The sequence below is a fragment of the Sceloporus occidentalis genome, unplaced genomic scaffold (genome assembly GCF_023333645.1).
Source record: "Sceloporus occidentalis isolate IW3139 unplaced genomic scaffold, rSceOcc1.0.p SCAF_1, whole genome shotgun sequence".
Taxonomy (NCBI): domain Eukaryota; kingdom Metazoa; phylum Chordata; class Lepidosauria; order Squamata; family Phrynosomatidae; genus Sceloporus; species Sceloporus occidentalis.
Window position 1 is genome coordinate 318098777 of NW_028316981.1, and position 19004 is coordinate 318117780.

General features: G+C 44.8%; 1 protein-coding gene across 1 annotated transcript; it reads left to right on the plus strand.

The window, feature by feature from the left end:
• Positions 1 to 808: 808 nt before the first annotated feature.
• LOC149324282 (C-C motif chemokine 19-like) lies at positions 809 to 6799 on the plus strand. The gene is made up of 4 exons (XM_089513686.1): positions 809 to 875; positions 3107 to 3236; positions 4704 to 4824; positions 6607 to 6799. The coding sequence occupies exons 1-3, from the start codon at positions 809 to 811 to the stop codon at positions 4813 to 4815; spliced, it is 309 nt and encodes a 102-aa protein (XP_089369812.1). The 3' UTR covers positions 4816 to 4824; positions 6607 to 6799.
• Positions 6800 to 19004: the final 12205 nt, after the last annotated feature.

Consider the following 19004-nt stretch of genomic DNA (forward strand, 5'->3'; position numbering starts at 1 on the left):
TTAAACGCCTGTACTGCAGCCACTCACTCAAAACCATAAGGTTGCGAGTTCAAGACCAGCAAAAGGGTTCAAGCTTGACTCAGGCTTGTCTCCTTCTGAGGAGGTCGCAGAAATGAGTCCTCAGATTGTTGGGGGCAAATTAGCTTACAAATGTAAACTTCTTAGACACTGCTTAGCCTTAGGTGGTATGAAGCTTCTTTGTTTTCTGGACAAGGTTTATTCAGAGGAGGTTTGCCATGGCCTCCTACTATTTTTTATAAGTAGCACAAAATGATGAGCAAATGGATGCCCACGTTCCCAAGGTCTGGGCATAGTATCTAAGGTGGCAAAATGTCCTGGAACTGACCCGTTTGTCTGAAAAGGAAACCTGTGCCATGATGGAGAGCAGCAGGAAGAAGAGCAATTGCATTGCTTGCCACTATGTGTTTGTTCTGGGCTAGAATATTGCAAGTTGCTCACTATAGCCTACTGATGAATTAGAAACAAAAGTTCATTCAGGTCAGTGGGACTGGGTTTGTGTAGGAATCTGTTCCAAGGATTGGGAACTGCAGAAGCAGAGAAGCTGGTTTTCCAAATGAGCAGGACCATGCCGGGAACACTGTCCCCCCTTTCCCTCCCCAGCACATGTTCTGGCAGGAAGGAGGCATTGATCTGCCAAGAATCCCAGGCAGAAAAGAAAGTGAAAGGCACCAAAAGAGGTATATATTGGGGGTCAGCAAGGGAAGTGCTCCACACCACAGAGCTCCCTGCAGCCTCCTGAGAGCCCACAGAGAGAGAGAGTCCATCTCTGCACACTTCCTCCATCATCATGGCTCTCCGTGCGCAGCTCATCTTCTGCCTCCTAGCTGCCAGTCTCTGCATCATTCAAGCCCAAGGTATGAGATGTCTGTAGTTGCCATTCCTTTGCACATGTGTGTGTGTGTGTGTGTAATGCTTCCTTTCCTGCAAGATGCCCCTGCTAAGTGGAGAAGGACCTAAAAGAGCACTGTCTACCCCTGCTGCCCTGCCTTAAGCAAAGTGGGCAGAATTATCTTGCTTAGCTGTGCCGCTCTCATAGAATCCAAGAACTGGAAGAGACCCCAAAAGACCATCCAGTTCAACCCTCTTCTGCCATGCAGAAAGACACCATCTCTCTGGGACAGATGGCCACTGAGCCTCTGTTTAAAGGCTGTGTCTGGTTCTGGGCACCACACTTCAAAAAGGATGTGGACAAGGTGGAGGGTGTCAGAAGAGGGCAGCCAAAATGGTAGAATTCAAATATATAGCTCTGTTAGTCTGTAGAACCAGAATGTAGAGAGATCTTGTAGCACCTTTCAGACTAACTGAAAGAAAGAAATTGTCAACATGAGCTCTCAGTGGGTTATGTCTGCGTTCTCGGTAGACTTACATCTATGAAATGCATCTGTAAACTTAAGTCTACGAAAGCTCATGCTACCAACTTCTTTCTTTCAGTTAGTCACAAAGGTACTACAAGATTTCTCTCTACATACCAAAGTGGTGGAAGGTCTGGAAACCACCAAGCCCTGTGAGGAGTGATGTAGGGAGCTGGGGATGTTTAGCCTGGGGTAGAGAAGGTTAAGAGGTGATATGATAGCCCTGTTTACATATTTGAAGAGATGTCATACAGAGGCTGGAGCTTGTTATCTGCTGCTCCAGAGAAGAAGACCTGGAGCAATGAATTCAAGCTACAAGAAAAGAGATTCCACCTCAACATTAGGAAGAACTTCCTGGTAATGAGAGCTGCCTTGGAATGTGGTGGAGTCTCCTTTTTTGGAGGTCTTTAAGCAGAGGCAGGGCAGCCATCTGTCCCAGAGAGGGCTTGGATGGTGTCTTCCTGCATGGCAGAAGAAAGGGGTTGGACTGGATAGCCTTTGGGGTGTTTTCTGACTAGGATTCTGTAATTCCATGATGAAGACCTCCAAAGAAGGAGACCCCACCACTCTCTGCTGGAGTGTGTTGCACTGTCAAGCAGCTCTTACTGTCAGAAAGTTCCTCCTAATGTTGAGGTGGAATCTCTTTTCCTGAAGTTTGCACCCATTGCTCTGTTTCATAATCTCTGGAGCAGCAGAAAACAAGCTTGCTCCATCCTCTTTATGACATCCCTTCAAATATTTCAATATGGCTATTATGTCACCCCTTAAAGTCCTTCTTTGATAGATGATGAAACTGAGGCCAAGGGTGGTCAAGTCTGAGATAACCCACACAAGTCACAGATGAGTGGGGACCCCTGGGTTCTCAGAAAAGCAACTCATGAGCCATTTACTTAGCTAAAGCAACCTGCCTGATTCTCCAGTCTACTTGAGTACCAAGCCTGTAGCCCAGAGGAGAGATTAAGAGGTGATATGACACAACCATATTTAAAAGGCTTGTCATGGAAAGGGTGGTTGTCACATAGAAGATGTTTTCTGCTGCTCCAGAAGATAGGACCTGATCCAATATAGATTAAAATTGCCTGGACTAGACATTAGAAGAACTTGAGTGTAAGAGCTCTTTGGCCCTGGAATGGACTCCCTCAGGGGCTGGTGGACTCTCATTCACTGCAGGTTTTTAAACAGAATTTAGATACCCATCTTTCAGGGATGCTTTACCTGTCATTTTTTTTTTTTTTTTTTTTTGCCTTGCCCAGGGGTGGGCACTGAGCAGTTGGGATCCTTTCCAAATCTGTGATTCTATGACCATCACCCAAACTTTGGCCCCAGTCCGTTGTTCTTTCAGTTGATTTCTTCCAAGGCTAAGTAAGCCATGCTCTCTTTGATAAGGGAGCAGTTTTACCATGGTCTTTGGAGTCAGGGGGGATGCAATTCCCCAAATCCTTTTGGGGACCATTTAAAACAGAACAAAGGCTTTATGACAAAACATTGTATAGTTTTGTCATGTTTTATCTGTGAGCAGCTGCCAGGTAGAAATTTTGGGGCAGTGTCAAATGGATGTGGTATCTGGAGCCTAAATCTCAACAGTTAGTCCCAGCCAGAATAAAGTCGTTGAACCCAGGGAGCTGTCTAGATGACCTTTGGTATTCCTTCCAGCTCTATAAGCAAAACTGAGCTCCGAAGAGCAGAGAAAGATACCTCCGATTTGCAAACTCCTTTTCTCCTCCCTGTTTCAGGAAGCAAGAACAATTACCTGGATTGCTGCGAGGCGACCAAGGATGTCCCGCTCTCTCTCAGAAGGTTGCACCTGTTTAAGTCTTACATTATACAGGATCCTCAGATGGGATGCTCTCTTCCAGCGATTGTGTAAGTAATATGTAAAAGTACCACATTTAAAAGTGTGTGCCTGCGAGTGAAGAAGCTTCTTGGGAATGCACTGAACACTCCTTAGGCTGCACCTGCATTGCAGAAATAATGCAGTTTGACACTACTTTAACTGTCATGGCTCAGTGCTATGGAGTACTGGGCTTTGTAGTATTGTGCGATATTTAGCCTTCTAAAGGCTAAATATCGTGAGGCGTCAGAGAGGTGGGGCGTCAGAGAGAGCTCTGGCGCCCCACCAAACTACAAATTCCAGGATTGCATAGCATCAAGCCATTGCAGTTAAAAGTGGTGCCAAAGTGCATTATTTCTGCAGTGCAGATGCAGCCCTGCACACTGCACACTGATGGCATAATTTTTGGAGTGGTGACAGATTCCACATTGTCTTTTATTCACCTGCAGGGATGTCATTTTGGATGCAAACTCCCAGTGGCTCCTAACCTGGTTGGGGGACTATTGAGAAGTTGTAATTCAAATATGTGAGGACCCTGACCTTACACACACACACACACACACACACACACACTCCCATTGCCTGCCCTCTTTGGACACATTTGATGAAGTTCAGGCTTTTACTTGAAACATGTCCTGAAACATGGAACGTGATTCTTCCTTATCTGGGTTGTCAGCATCCCAGCCTTAGAATTGCCTAGAAGAAATAAGGTGCTGGTGGGGGAATAAATGCAATGAATAAATCAGAATAATTATATTAGTGGCAAACCATGTACAACAACATCAGCAACATGCTTTGGAAAAGACTCCACTTACCAGTCTGGATACCCTTTTTGGACTTTGATGCCCAGAATCCCAAACTGGCTCAAGGACTGTGTGTATTGGGGTCCAAAGAATGGTCTTTTCCAGCCTCTGATTGTCAGATTGGATTGTACATATTTATGGTTAAGAACTGGTGCAAAATTTGAAATATCTGAAGGGAAAGGAAATATCTGAAAGGAAAAGGCTATTATGAAATTGGAAGCTAGGAGATAATGTGTTATTTTCTGAATTATTCTCTGGCTTCCAGTTTCACACTATTGCCTTCTTGCCTTTGGTCCAGAGGTTTCAGCTTTTGCATTAATACTCTGGTCTGATCCTGGATGGCTGCCCTTGTGTTCTTAGGTTAAGATGGAATTAATGGCTAAGATCTGTAAAAAAAAAAAGAAAAAAAAGGGGGGGGGAAGCATTTTTTCCCTCCCTGATTCCATGGAAGAACACTTTTTCACTTCTCAGCATTTCACAATGAAGACCGGAGACTTTTCATTTTCCTAAAAGGAAAGGGTTCTTGAAATCCTAAAACCCTTTGGCTCAAGGTGTGATGAGACCAAAACCAAGATCCCAGAGGTCTCAGTGTTGCATGATCAGTTGTTGTAGTTGATAAATGGGATTATTATAGATTGTATTGCCATGGGCCAGATTAGCGAGGTCTCCAGTAATTCTCCCTCATTCTTGGTACAGGTTGGTCACCAAGGCTGGACGCGGGCTTTGCTATCCTCCTGACTCTCAGTGGGCTCTGGACATCAAAAATGCCCTGGATGCCAAGAAGGCTCGGAAATCAAGGCGATCCTAAATGTAGGAGGTGGGTACAGTGAGGATTTCTGGGGTGCCCTGGCATCAAAAGGGGCAGAGCACAGGGAAATGCAGTTCCGATGCTTCCAGAGCAATATTCATCATCCCCAGCTGGCATGGTTACTGACCATGGTGGAGCAGGATGATGGAAAGATGATCCAGATGATGCACATCTGCAAGGCATGAGGAACCATGGAAACTGCTTTGATGTGTACATGCAGAGCCAAGGCTGCACTTTGCCTCTTTAATTTAGAGCTTTAGAAAGTTACCTTTTTGGACTACAGCTCCCAGCATCCCTGAGCAGCCTTCCAGAGCTGCTGTTTTTAAGGTTTGTATAGAGTCTTTTAAAGGTAAAGGTAAAGGTTCCCCCTTTGACATGATTGTGTAGTCGTAGTCTTTTAAATTTTTAAAATGGTTAAAGTCATGCTCTCTCAGCCTCAGAGGGAGGCATTGGCAAATTCCTCTGAACAAGTCTTGCCAAGAAAACCCTATGAAAGGTTCACCTTAGGGTTGCTATAAGTTGGATATGACTTGAAGACACACAACAACAACGTCCACATGTCGGTTAAATCGAATTGGTTCAATGATTCTACTCTAGGACTAAAAGAATTTACAACAAAAAAGAACAACAACAATTGTTTACAATAGCACCCCAAATCTATCAAACAGTGATACCTTTATGGGAACAACCCAAACGCACAAAATATATGTTGCAAGCTTTTGAAGCTCCACCGGCTTCTTTGTCAGGCAACGATATTAAAAATCATACAGGAGAAAAAGTTTTTGACAGTATTAGTCACAAGCCTCCATTTTGTCAAAACGTTGCTGTTGTTCTGAATTGAGATGGTACAGAGGGATATCTGTGCTGGCAGAGGCCATTCCTCCTTCTGTCCATTAGCCACACAAAAAGATACTTCCTTTGCAATCCAGATTGTCTCTGTTCCTTGTGAGACTGCAAACCCTGGATCTCAAAGGAAGAGAACATTGAATTTCTCAAGAAGCCTGCATGCTTTTGCATTAGGAAAATGTTTAGATGCTCTTTAGGTAAGACAATCCCAATGTTGTTGCTGTGATTTAAATGGTTCATTCATGGCAAATGATATTACTTTCCCTGTGCCTAGCGCTGGTGAGGTTAAAGCTTCGTAGGGCACAATCCCAGCTGGTTTTTTAAAATTACTTTTTATTGGAAACAAACAATTAAAAGAGATGAAGTTAATCTTCCAACATACTTTCATCCATTTCCATACACTGACTTCCCCCGGCAGGTCTTGGTCCCTATATCAAATATATCTATTCTGTACCCTCTATAAACTTACATCTGAATCTAACATATACATTCCAAAGTGAATATAAATATACAGATTACAAGCAGTTCCCACCTTAGACTTTAAAGCCCCTATCTGCCAACTCTCCTCACTTAATAATAATAATAATAATAATAATTTTTGAATATTATTTTTTCATTTTGTTTTAGACTTTTCTGTTCCTAATAGGTACAGTTAGGGATTTGTTTGGAACTTTATTTTTAATATTTTCTCAATCCTTTGATGTATTGGTTTCCAATTTATATATATTGCTTTAAAACACTTCCACCAAGTATGATAAAAGGGATCTGTTTCTGCCTCCCACTTCCAACATTTACTCTCTAATGTCTTAGACATTTTGGACTTTTCAGAGGTGAGGTACCACCTATAATGCATTTGGATATAGATCCAGCTGTTTTTAAAGCACACTCAGCCTGATCTGTCAGAAGGATCCCTCTTCATTTCTCTTCTCTTCTCTTCCTTTCCAGGAGAGCAAACCATCCCTGCCAATGGCTGAACCTGCAAGAAAGAGAAATGCAAAGAACGTCCTTTGGCAGCGAATGCACTTTGGCTTTGTATATACCGCCATCCCTGCAGTGATGCACCTGCGTAAGGGTGACGGATGGGGGCCTCTGGAATTCATCCCTCATATTTGTCTTGCATCCGCTGCCCTCCCATAAAGCCTCCCCAGCCTACCCTTCAAAGCACCCATTTCTCCCTTCTTGCCTTAATGGAAAATCCCTCAGCCTTGGGTGCTTTGTGCTCAGCCCCAGAATGACATCCCAAACCTATAAGGCTGCATCCGCAATGGCAAACTCATCCGGTTTGACACCACTTTGACTGCCATGGCTCCATCCTGGGATTTGCAGTTTGCTGTGGCACCAGAGCTCTCTGGCAGGGAAGGCTAAATATCTCACCAAACTACAAATCCCAGTAGAGGTTCAGATGGGGATAAAATAAAGTTAGCTTTATGGGTCAAAAAATGATGAGAAAGAAATGAAAGCCAGAAAGAATGATCAGGTGGGAAGTAGCTTTGTATTTTTGTATCTTTGTGCTCCACCAGATGACAAGCCCCAGAAGACTGTAGGATGCAGCCATGGCAGTGGGACCAAAGTCTTATCATTTGATAGTATGGATGAGCGCATTGGTTGAGACTAGACTTGAGTAGGGGGATGCTGGGCATTTCAGTCCAACAGTATCTGGAGGCCATGCAGTTCCCACCTAACTATTGCCCACATTGGCTGAGGGATTCTGGGCATTGTAGTCCCAAAACACAATTGTGATTCAGGCACTGGAGTCATTATTCATCTATGAACAAAAGGAAGCTACAAGTTGAATCTCTCTTAGCCAGAATTCTGAAATGCTCCAAAATCCAAAACATTTTCATGGGTGGCTGAGACAGTGATGCCTATGCTTTCTGACATTTCAGTGTGCGCAAACTTTGCTTCATGCACAAAAGTATTAAAATTATTTGGTATAAAATTACCTTCAGGCTATTTGTAAAGGTGTATATGAAATGTAAATGAATTTTGTGTTTAGACTTGGGCCCCATTCCCAAGATATGTGTATGCAAATATATATACATTATGCATGTATATGCAAATAAACATGTATATATATTCATTATGTATATGTATATGCAAATATTCCAAAATCTGTAAAAAAAACCACTTCTGGTCCCAGGCATTTCTGATAAGGGAGACTCAACCTGCACCTAAAACCTCAGCCACAAAGTCTATGTTTAATGCCAGGCATTCAATCCCTGACAATGTGAAACAGATCGGGAGAAGGGGATACCACATAACCAAATTAAAATTTCATTTCTTTGAGCCGAGGCTTCAAAGGCAAAGAGGAGAGAGTTCCTTAGGAGGCCAAATGCAAGACTCCTGCCTTTTCTTTCTTTCCCTCACATTTAGTTAACCTCCTTCAAGATGGCAGCTTTCCCCTTTCCCAGCAAGGATGTGAGTAAACAACAGGAGTCTCTGCTTTTTGTAAAGGGCATTAAAAAGCCCTTAGAAGGATTTGCAAATGACTGAAATCCTAGTCCATCATGTAAGAGAGACAGAGAGAGAAAGAGGAGAGGGGTTCATTTTTTACTTGAATGGAGATACTTAGGTCAAAATCCCATTTAATTCTTGCTGTGCTGTGATCCCTGGCAGAGTAGCTTTATTTAGGAAAAAGGATAGGTCCCCTTTCCCTGTTTGGTGGTTTGGACTCTTTCGCTGTGAGGAAAAATGTTAGTAGGCTTTGAGAAATGGGGAAATGGGGATCTATGGAGATGTTTGCAATGCTATATTCATGCAGACATGTAATATGTAATCTGTGTTTCTTGCATTGCCTGCCTTCTCTTTAGCCACTGTTTTATACAGAAGTATGCTTAATAAAAAGTATTCTTTTTAAAACGTGTGCGTGGTTGCTTCATTTTCTCTCTCAGCCACCTAATCCTATTCCAAGTTCAGGAGGAGCTGATGCTGGACAGGGGATGATGATGATGATGATGATGATGATGATGATGATGATGATTTCTTACCCACCTTTCCCCATAGATCAGGGAGGCAAGATGACCACTGTTGACTATCTCAGTCCTTGCAAAGTGAGATCCTAAATGCTGGACTTAATTCCCAAAACAATAACATTTCCAGAAAACAGAAAGGATAAGTGGGATTCAAATTCCCAGGATCTCAGGGCCTGTCCTGCCTTCTCCATTTCTCAGGGAGAAAGGAAGGCTCTCAGGGTGAGGACATTTCCTTGAAAAGCATGTTCATACACATTTTCCAGGTTTCTCAGACCTGGGCTTTTTGTGTGAGTTATATTCTTGGAGCAAATGTGGTTGATGCTGAGCGTATCACGCTTGATGGCATCACCAGGGATACATTTCTAGAATCAAAGTGTTGGAAGGGGTCTGCAGAGGCCATCAAATCCAAGCCCCTGCTCTCTGCAGGATTTCCAGCTGAAGTATCTCCAGCAGGGAGCTGTCCAGCTTCTTTTGGGAGACGCCCAGAGAAGGAAATCCCATCGCTTCTCTAGGCAATTGGTTCCATTGTCCAACAGCTTCCAAAGCCAAGACATTCCTTCTAATGTTCAGCCAAAATCTGCCCTCCTGGAACATAAAACCATTAGACCTAGTCCTCACCTTTATGGCAGCCCTTTAGGTATTTAAAGGGGGCGATCATGCCACACACAGCCTTCTCTTCACCAGGCTGAACATGCCCAGCTCCTCCAACATCTCCTCATAGGTTTTGTTCTCCGTACTTCTTATCTCCCTTGTTGTCCTTCCTCCATCACCTGTGTGGCTTCATTTGGCCTCAAGGATACCATCCTTTGGTCTAGGCTTTTGGCTTTGAAATGTCAGGGATGGAGATATTGACTCAAGTTCAGCTTGTGGTCTACTTGGACTCCTAGATCCCTTTCACACATGTAAGTCTCACTAAGCCAGGTGTCCCCCATCCTATATCTATACATTTCATTTTTCTGCCCCAAGTGCAGTATTTCTCTGTGTTGAATGTCATTTTGTTAGCTTTGGCCAAACTTCCTTGTCTATTGAGGTCATTTTGAATTTTGATCCTTGTTGGAAAATCACTGCTTTCCCTCTCCCCTCCTAAGATAGATAGGATTTTCTCTGCATGTATATTTCACTGTCCTCTCTCCTTGAAGCATGCCATTTGATCTTGCTGGATCCCAGGGGCAATTTAGTTCAGTATGAAGTGGTATATAAATGAAGATGTTTTGTTTTGTATGTTAATACTCAGATGGGAGACCAGCAACAAATCCCAGGTGCTGGAGGCTACATTTCAGAGAAAGGCAATTACAAAACCTCCTCTGAGTATTCTTTGCCTAAGAAAACCCTATGAAAATCATGGAGGTGACTTAAAGTGACACAGGCGATGCACACATACTGTACACACACTGCATGTGAAAATAGTTGTTTTCATGCTCCAGGAACTGCAGCCTACCAAATCTCTTTCTCTCTTGCACAACCTGCAAAGGAAGGGATTTTTCAGACAGGTGGCTGGGAAGGGTGGGGAGTCCTTTCTTTCCAAACAGAGCGGAGGAGGAGGAAAAGGAGGATGTTTAATGAACAACTCCTGAGATAACCAGCGGTAATAAAAATATCAAATAACTCAGGCTGATTTGCAAATGAACCTCCCAGTCCCTTTGCTGCGGGGAATGCATTGCTCATTTTCCCTTCTTGCATATGATTGCCAGGAAAGAAGGGGAAGACAGGTTGGAGAGAAAGAAGACACTCCTTTTCAAGTGTCAATTCCCCTCAAGACTAAAGACATAAAATTTGCTTCTCAGTCATCTGGCACACACACAGAGCAATTTTGTCCGTGCAAAAGAAAAAGGGGGAGAGGATGCTCAAAGCAGCTTTAATTTTAAGAGCAATGATCACATTAAAGCAAAGGGGGGGGGGGGGCACGGCAAGGTCCTGCTTTTTTTTGGTCGTCATTTTTGTGTGTGGCCCCTATCCCTATCCCTGGCCAAAACAAGACAGAAGAAGCCTTTAGAATCAACAATCCAGATTTTAAATAGGTTGGAGAGTTCTACATTTCTTTAAAATACCAATTTTTCAAAACCAGCAAAAGACTTCCCACCCTCTCTGGGTTCTCCCACCAGTTTAGGACTTTTTCAGCTGTCTGTGAGTCTCCCAAAGTGTCCCAGGGGTAGAAAATTGGCTTCCCAAACTTATCACAGTTGTCAACTCCTGTATGAGAGGCTTTGGAGTTTTTCCTTTGGTGTGAGATTTCCTGGCCAGACAAAATTTCCTAACCAAGTACCTCTTTGCAGACAGTGATGGGCCTTCTTCCTAAGAGCTGTGCTGTGACTGTGAAGGGATCTGGGGGTCTTAGTGGGCCACAAGCTGAACATGAGCCAACAATGCCATGCTATTCTGCTTTGGTCAGACCTCACTTGGAATGTTGTGTCCAGTTCTGGGAACCACAATTCAAGAAGAACGTTGACAAACTGGAGTATGTCTAGAGAAAGGTGACCAAAATGATGAATGGTCTTAAAACCACAAAGCCCTATGACAGTGATGGTGAACCTTTTAGAGGCCAAGTGCCCAAACTGCAACCTCAAACCCACTTGTTTATTGCAAAGTGCCATGTACCTCTGGCTTTCTAGTAACAAACTCTGTGCTGGGGCAACCGCACATGTGCCCACAGAAAGAGCTCTGAGTGCCTCCTCTGGCACGCATACCATAGGTTCGCCATCACTGCCCTATGAGGAAAGACTTAGGGAGCTAGTGATGTTTAGCCTGGAGAAGAGAAGGTTAAGGGGAGCGGAGGAACATGATAGCCCTGTTGAAATATTTGAAGGGATGTCACATTGAGAATGGAGCAAGTTTGTTTTCTGCTGCTCCAGAGACTAGAACACAGAGCAATGGATGCAAGCTACAGGAAAAGCTATTCCTCCTCAACATTAGGAGGAACGTCCTGACAGTAAGGGCTGTTCGACAGTGGAACACTCTCTCTTGGAGTGTAGTGGAGTCTCCTCCCATGGACATCTTTAAACAGAGGCTGGATCAAAATCTATAAGGGGTGCTGGAGGTCAGAAGAGGGTTGGATTGGATGGCCCTTGAGGTCTCTTCCAACTCTATGATTCCATGGAGATTAGAACGTGCTTAAAATAGGAAGAAAGCCTAATTGCACTAAAAGAAAACTAAGAGGCAGAAGTGAACATTTAAGGGGAAATACAAGGAATTCATAACATGTTGACATTGAAAGGATAACAGAGGAGCTTAGAGAAGAGATTAAAGTAAAGCCAACATGTTCAGACACGCACGCACGCACGCACGCACACACACACACACAAGTGGGCATATTAACTCAGTCTAGCTTTGTCAGGTCAGGAGCATCTCCAGCCCAAATATTTCAAATAATCCAAGGCCTACATTTGAGGCCCTTGCAATGCCACAAAGGGCAAGGATGAGTGATGTTACACTGCTGTTGTCACAGGGGCTCGAGGGAGAAAATGGGACATTTGGAAAGTAGCTGAAAATGTGGCAAGACAGAGGATTAACTGAGACTATCTCTACCAAATCAGGAAATCTGAGGGTATAACGTCGGTCTGGAGAACAGGTCTGAAAAATTGATTGCAGTCTTTTTATGCTAGGCCTCCAAAATTCCAAAAGGTGGATTAGTTGTGTGTTAGTGCGTTGCACGGTTTGCAAACTTGCCTCTGATTTTTGGCAAAGGTGCATTTGTATGTGGCACTTGTGGGTGAACCCTGCAAATGGCCCTCAAGGCTGTCCTTGCTGCTCCTAGTGCACCCTTCAAAGAATCCTAGAGTTGGAAGAGACTCCAAGGGTCATTCAGTTCAATCTCATTTCGCCATGCAGGAATACACAAACAAAGCATTCTATCACAGATCAATGACTGATATTTTTCACAGAGATGAGACTGGTGTGTTATACCGATCTCTCAAGGCATCCCAAATAAGCTATATAGGACTTTCTAGAAAATGCTGGTGGCCGGACTATGGTGAACCACCTGCAGAAAACAGAATTACAGAGTACTAGACTTGGAAGAGACCCCCAAGGGCCATCCAACCCCTGCCATGCCATGCAGGACTGCATATTCAAAGCAGTTTCTGTGATAGATGACCTTCCAGCCTCTGCTTAAAGGAACCTCCAAACAAGGAGACTAAGCAAAGGAGACAAAGTCCTCATTCACACGAGGAGATAAACCGATTTTTGCACTGGATCATTTTGATTTGATGAAGCGATTTGGCACCGAATAGATGTTCAGACTATTGCTTGCCACAATCGAAGCTGTCCATGATTGTATTAAAGTTAACACTGAAAGTGGCCATCAGAGCTGGCACCCAGGAGGGAGGGGCAATGGACAGAGGGTAGAGTCATGGGGGTGGGGAGTCATGGGTGCCATGAGAGCAATGGGTCCATGGGTGCCATGGGGAATTACACCCTGGCATGCATGGATTCATGGATTTATAGATGCCATGGAGAATTCTTCCCTGGCATGCATGGATTCATGGGTACGATGGGGGATTACACCATGGCATGCAGGGAAAAATCCTCCATGGCACCCATGAATCCATGCATGCCAGGGAAGATTGCCCCCACGGTACCCATGACTCCCCTCTCATGAACCTACACAAATGCAATAGTGCACAGAAGCTTTCAAAGTTTTAAAACAACAACAACAATGAAAAACAACAACAAACAACAACAACAACACGGTATAGCATGCCTCTCTATGGAACCCCCTGACTTCCCCAACCTCTGGCCCACAGGGAAAAGAGAACCAGTTCACCAGCAGAAACAGATGCATGGTGATTTAAAGGGACCACTTTGACAGCCCAGGAAATTTGAATTCACAAAGAGCCCCATGGAATCGTGAGCACTGAGAGGGGGAAAAGAATGGCGGTTTGGCAAGACTTTTGGGATGGCTATGTCCCACCCCTCTGCCCACCCTCTGCCCATTGCCCCTCCCACCTGGGTGTCCCGAATGTGATTGGCAGCATGTTCACTTTTGGAAAAACTTGCGTCTTTTCAAAAGATGCAAAAAAAGATTCATATTCAAAAGAACTCATTCAGGCAGGCTTGAGCAGATTCACCTCGAACAAACTCATGGGAGTAATCGACTTGACTGTGAATGGGGCACATTTAACCCAGTTTGCAAACTGGTTAAATCATCGTGTGAATGAGGCCAAAGAAGGCTAAATATACCCAGTTCCCCAAGATGCTCCTCATAAGTCTTGAGGGTTTCCACACCTTTCATTATCTTGGTAAAATTCAAAGATATAGCCATGTTAGTCTGTGAAATCAGTATGTAGAGAGACCTTATAGCACCTTTGAGACTAACTGAAAGAAAGAAATGCATCTGAGGAAGTAGACTGAGGTCTACAAAAGGTCATGCTGCCTATTTCTTTCTTTCAGTTAGTCTCAAAGGTGCTACAAGACCTCTCTACATCTTGGTAAAAGATGGTGAAGGGGTGTTGGGGCAGATGATCATCCAGGAGGACTCCTGGCAAAGTTCCTGGCAAGCGAGACAGGGGCCAATGTGTAACTCTGTAAAGACAGTGATGTGCATGAAAATGGGGCTGCTGGGCGGTCAGGTTGAAACACCGGGATCTCTGTTTTCTCCATCAACTTTACACACTCAACAGGCAGTCCATCTGCCATCACTCTTTTGGGTGAGATGAACTTCTTTCACCCCGGGAGCAGAGGGATTTTTGCTGCTTCTAGGAAACGGGCCAAAGACCAGACTGAATTCTAGGAAGGCCTGGGGTGTTGATGTGATGGAGGTGGGTGGGCACCAGAGAGCCCTCAAAGCTCTGGCTTAGCAAAGGGAACTTTTCTCTTTTTCTAAACAATGGCGTTTGGCTGGTTGTTTCTCTACCTTGTGAAAAATCCCCATGGGATTTTTCTATGGTTCCATTTATTTGTATTTTTATTTTTGCACCAAGCCGCAAAGCCTGACAGAGGAAGCAGGAAGAGGACCTGAGCAGCTGGGAGATGGATTTGAAATAAATGTTTGAATAAGGGAGGAAGAGACGGCTGTGTCTTGAACAGGAAAGAAGGAAGGCAAAGGGAGGGAGGGAGGGCAGACCTTTGTGGCACCTTTGCCTTTCCTCTACTCTTGGAGAAGTCTTGCAGAAGGTTTCCACCAGGACCATTCCCTCCTTCCCTCCTTCCCAGCAAATGCAGAGTACAACTTTTGCCAGGAAAGCAAGTACTGACAGGATAAAGTAACAACCTGAATCTAAAGCCCTTATCAGATGAGTCTGGAACTGGGGGTCTTCAGCACTGGGCGGTTCGAATTCACGTTATTTCGCACAACACCATCATACCTGGGAGCCCCTCCGAATTGGCATGATTCAAATTGGCCAATACGCATTCGCGCGAAGTGCATTCAGTGCAGAATGTTTTGTCACACCGGTGCTCAACATGAGGATTGGCCGATTCGTATCGGCCCCCTCGCACATGCTCAGTGGTGCCCTGCATGGGTTGCGACCTTAAACGCTTCCGGGGTGAAAGGGGAGGTCACGTCATGACAGTCCGGTAAACAGCTGGAGAGCCAGCTCATGCACATTAACAATCGCGATACAACGTGCCCTCTCTACATTCCTCTCTGTTTCCTCTCTACATTCCTGCTTGGTTTTAACGTTACCATGACCTTCCCTTGCAACAAATTAGCAATGCCCGGTTGTACGTGTGAGTGTGTGAATATGTATTCTGGGGGGGGGGGGGGGAGGACCAGTTCCAGCGGCTGTCAAAGAGGCTGGATGGCCATCTAAGTAAATGGGGATGATTTTTTCCTCCTCCTCCTCCCGGCTTGGGAGCCAGCATAAGCTGCATCCCAAGAAGGGAACAGGCGCGGGGCCACTAGAATCGCGTTCCAGCGGCCCCCGCACCTCTTCCCTTCTTGGGATGCAGCCTATGCTGGCTCCCAAGCCGGGAGGAGGAGGAGGAGGCTGCCGGAACCACGATTCCAGCGGCCCCCGCGCCTCTTCCCTTCTTGGGATGCAGCCTATGCTGGCTCCCAAGCCGGGAGGAGGAGGAGGAGGCTGCCGGAACCACGATTCCAGCGGCCCCCCGCGCCTCTTCCCTTCTTGGGATGCAGCTTATGCTGGCTCCCAAGCCGGGAGGAGGAGGCCGCTGGAACCGCCCCCCCCCCCCGCTTCCCTGGAACCGGCAAGAGGAAAGACCCACCGGAAGTTAAAATTGGAATCTGGGGGTCTTGCGATGGAATTCAGGATTGGGTAGTCACACCAGAGCCATTCGCACTGAGATCGAACAGAGCCCCAATCCAGGATATTGCCAATCCCCTTATCAGCGCACTGGCCAACACGCTCCAAAAAGAGGAGCCAGTACGCATTCAGTTCGGCATCTCGCGCATTCACGTGAGTTCGGATTGGGCCATTCGAATGCTGGTATGATGGTATTGTGCGAAATAACGTGAATTCGAACCGCCCAGTGCTGAAGACCCCCAGTTCCAGACTCATCTGATAAGGGCTTAAGAAATAAAAGGGCTGCAATGGGGGGAGAGAGGAATGGCTGGTTCCCTTGAGAGAACGGAAAGAAACTCAACCCATGTGAGACTGCTGTTCTGTTTCACCTGCTGCTTTGAGCATCTCCAGGTTACAAATGTCTCCAACCTCCTTTCTCTCACCAAATCTAGGGGAGGAGAAGATCTTCAGATCAGTTTGCCGAATTCATACTTCACAAGTGGAAAGTCCCAGGTTAAAGCACATGGAAGAAAGAAGGAAGGAAGGAAGGAAGGAAGGAAGGAAGGAAAAAGACTGATGTAAAAGACCTCTGAGGCTGTATCTGCACAGCAGAAATAATGCAGTTTGAGACCACTCCAACTGCTATGGCTCAATGCTATGGCGTTCTGGAATAAGAGGTTTTATGAGCCACAGTCAGTCCTCTTTATTCTCTTTATATTTTTTATTTACAGATTCAAGCATCCACAGTCTGAAAATATTTTTAAAATCTATAAATTCCCAAAAGCCACCCTTCGTTTTGCCATTTAGTATAAGGGACACCATTTCACAATGCCATTTTATTTCATGGGACTTAGTGTCCATGGATTTTGTTATCCATGGGGGGTTGTTGAACCAGACCCCAGTGGATACCAAGGGCCCACTGCATTTTGACCCTCTGTAAGAGACCTCAGGGGCCACAAACACTTCAAATCCCAGGGCTCCACAGCATCAAGCAATGGCAATCAAAGCAGTGTCCAACTGTATTATTTCTGCAGTACAAATGCCATCTGAGGTTCCAGAGTCAATTTCTTTGCTAGAAAGATGGTCAGCACATAGAATAGCTGCAGGAACAGGAGCAAGGAAGGACAAAAATTAAAACAAATACGAGGAAACATTTTTTTTCATTGTACAATAGCTGTATTTGCTTTAACTTGTGTCTATCCAACAATTTTGCTGGTGTTGTTATGTGCCTTCAGGTTTTTTTATGACTTATGGTGACCCTAAGGCAACTCTATCACAGGGTTTTCTTGGTAAGATTGGTTTAGAGGAGGTTTGATCTTGCTTTCCCCTGAGGCTGAGAGAGTATGACTTGCCCAAGTGGGTTTCCATGGCTGAGCGGGATTCGAACCCTGGTCTCCCAGTATCCTGATCCAGCACTCCAACCATCACACCAACAACAATTGTCCAACAATCTACTCCTGCATTAACAGGGGTCTGAAGAGACTAGCCCCCCATTTTTATGAGAGAGTAATCTCTCAGCAGTTAGGATGGCCACACCAAGTAAGAAACATACAGGCTAAGTGACCCTCTCTTAGCCCTCTTTGGCCCAACTCATCTTGACATGTCAATGGCTGAGGACCTGTGGTGCAGAGCAGACATGTCTGTATGCAAAGTTACACACTGGTTGTGTGATGAAGTCCTTGGACTGAATGGCAGTGAATCAAGACACCAAATGTGCAGCCAAATGCACAATGCCAAATCCATGCTCAGTGCATTCCTGCATGCACAAGCCCACTGTGTGCCCAACTCTGTTTCTGCAATCTTGAACTGGAGTCTCCTTTGTTGGAGGTTTTGAAACAGAGGCTGGATGGCCATCTGTCGGGGTTGCTTGGATTGTGTCATCCTGCACGACAGAAAGGGTTTGGACTCTAGATTCTATGATTCTAAGTCTGAAACAGGATTCCAGCCAGTGGACAGGCTTTGGAGCCACACAGAATTCAGCTTGCACACAGAGGCAATGAGGTGCAGGCACTCTGGCCATGCTCAGAGGATTCCCTTCTCTTTATTTACTGCTCTCCATCTTCCTTGACAGTAGACGTTTTCAGGGGCAGTTTCTTTGTGAGGAAACTGTCAGCTGAGTTTATCACATGAAGGAGCTTGGGAGTTTATCCTGTGAATATCCCGGAAAAATCATGTAATTACACAAAACTATTTGACATGACATTGCACAAAACCTGCCGTTAAAGTCGCAATGAAGCATTAACACACATCTTTTTACTTTCGGGATTTCAGTGACAATGCATTTCCGACATCACTTTATTTGCGCCATTGTGTGTGATAATCATTCGCACAATTACTTGCTATTTTCACTTTATTTGTGGGATGCTTTAAATGCACTTTAATCTCTCTTTAATGCTAATATTAACTCCAGTGTGATAAACTCCATTAGTCTAGGAAAGTATCTGCAAAAGCAGGAGGAAGGAAGGAAGGAAGGAAGGATGACCAACTGTCTTCCACAAAAGCATCACTGCCCCAGAAGCTAGAGCAGGATGACCAGATGTCCTAATCAAAAAGGAGGACAGAGCACTACAAAATGTAGGACAGTCAAGCAAAATGTAGGACATGACGAAATAAGAGCTAAAAACTCTCATATAAATTTAAATGTATGCTTCTTAGTTGTGCTCAAAATGGAGAACATTGTGGAATTCCTCCTGGACAGAAGGCTGAAAATGTAGGATGTGTCCTGGAAAAAGAGGACCACTGCATGTGCTACACACAGTTTTCTCCTCTGGCTGCCTGTTAGCTATAGAAGATCCTTCTTTGCCATTTATTTTTGCTGGCTTTATTAAAACAACAGTTCTCCCTATGGACCAGAAATACAACTGCGCCCAAGGAAAGTGACTTGCTTTGCGCAATAACTCCCAGTATTCCCCAGGCAGCAAGGCCAGTAGGACATTCTGGGATTTGCAGTCCAAGAAAGGAACTTTCCAAGTTCTGTTTATCTCCAGTCTCATCTAGTTCTTGACTATGTGCTGAAAATCTTGGTGTGAAGGAAGTGTTAGGAAGAAGGTGGAAGGTGGCGCTCGGCTCAAGGAAGGACATTAACAGTGGTGGGCACCTGCCACAGGGCAGTGGTCACATGACATTCAAAAAGGGAGCATTAAAATAGAATTCAACTGTTTTAATGTTCACTTTGTGTATGTTTTAATTGTAT

Excerpts from the sequence above, each read along its gene's own strand:
- LOC149324282 (XM_089513686.1), top strand. The coding sequence starts at position 809 with ATGGCTCTCCGTGCGCAGCTCATCTTCTGCCTCCTAGCTGCCAGTCTC. Across the intron at positions 876-3,106 it reads CTGCATCATTCAAGCCCAAG|GAAGCAAGAACAATTACCTG; the intron begins GTATGAGATGTC and ends TCCCTGTTTCAG. Across the intron at positions 3,237-4,703 it reads TGCTCTCTTCCAGCGATTGT|GTTGGTCACCAAGGCTGGAC; the intron begins GTAAGTAATATG and ends TTCTTGGTACAG.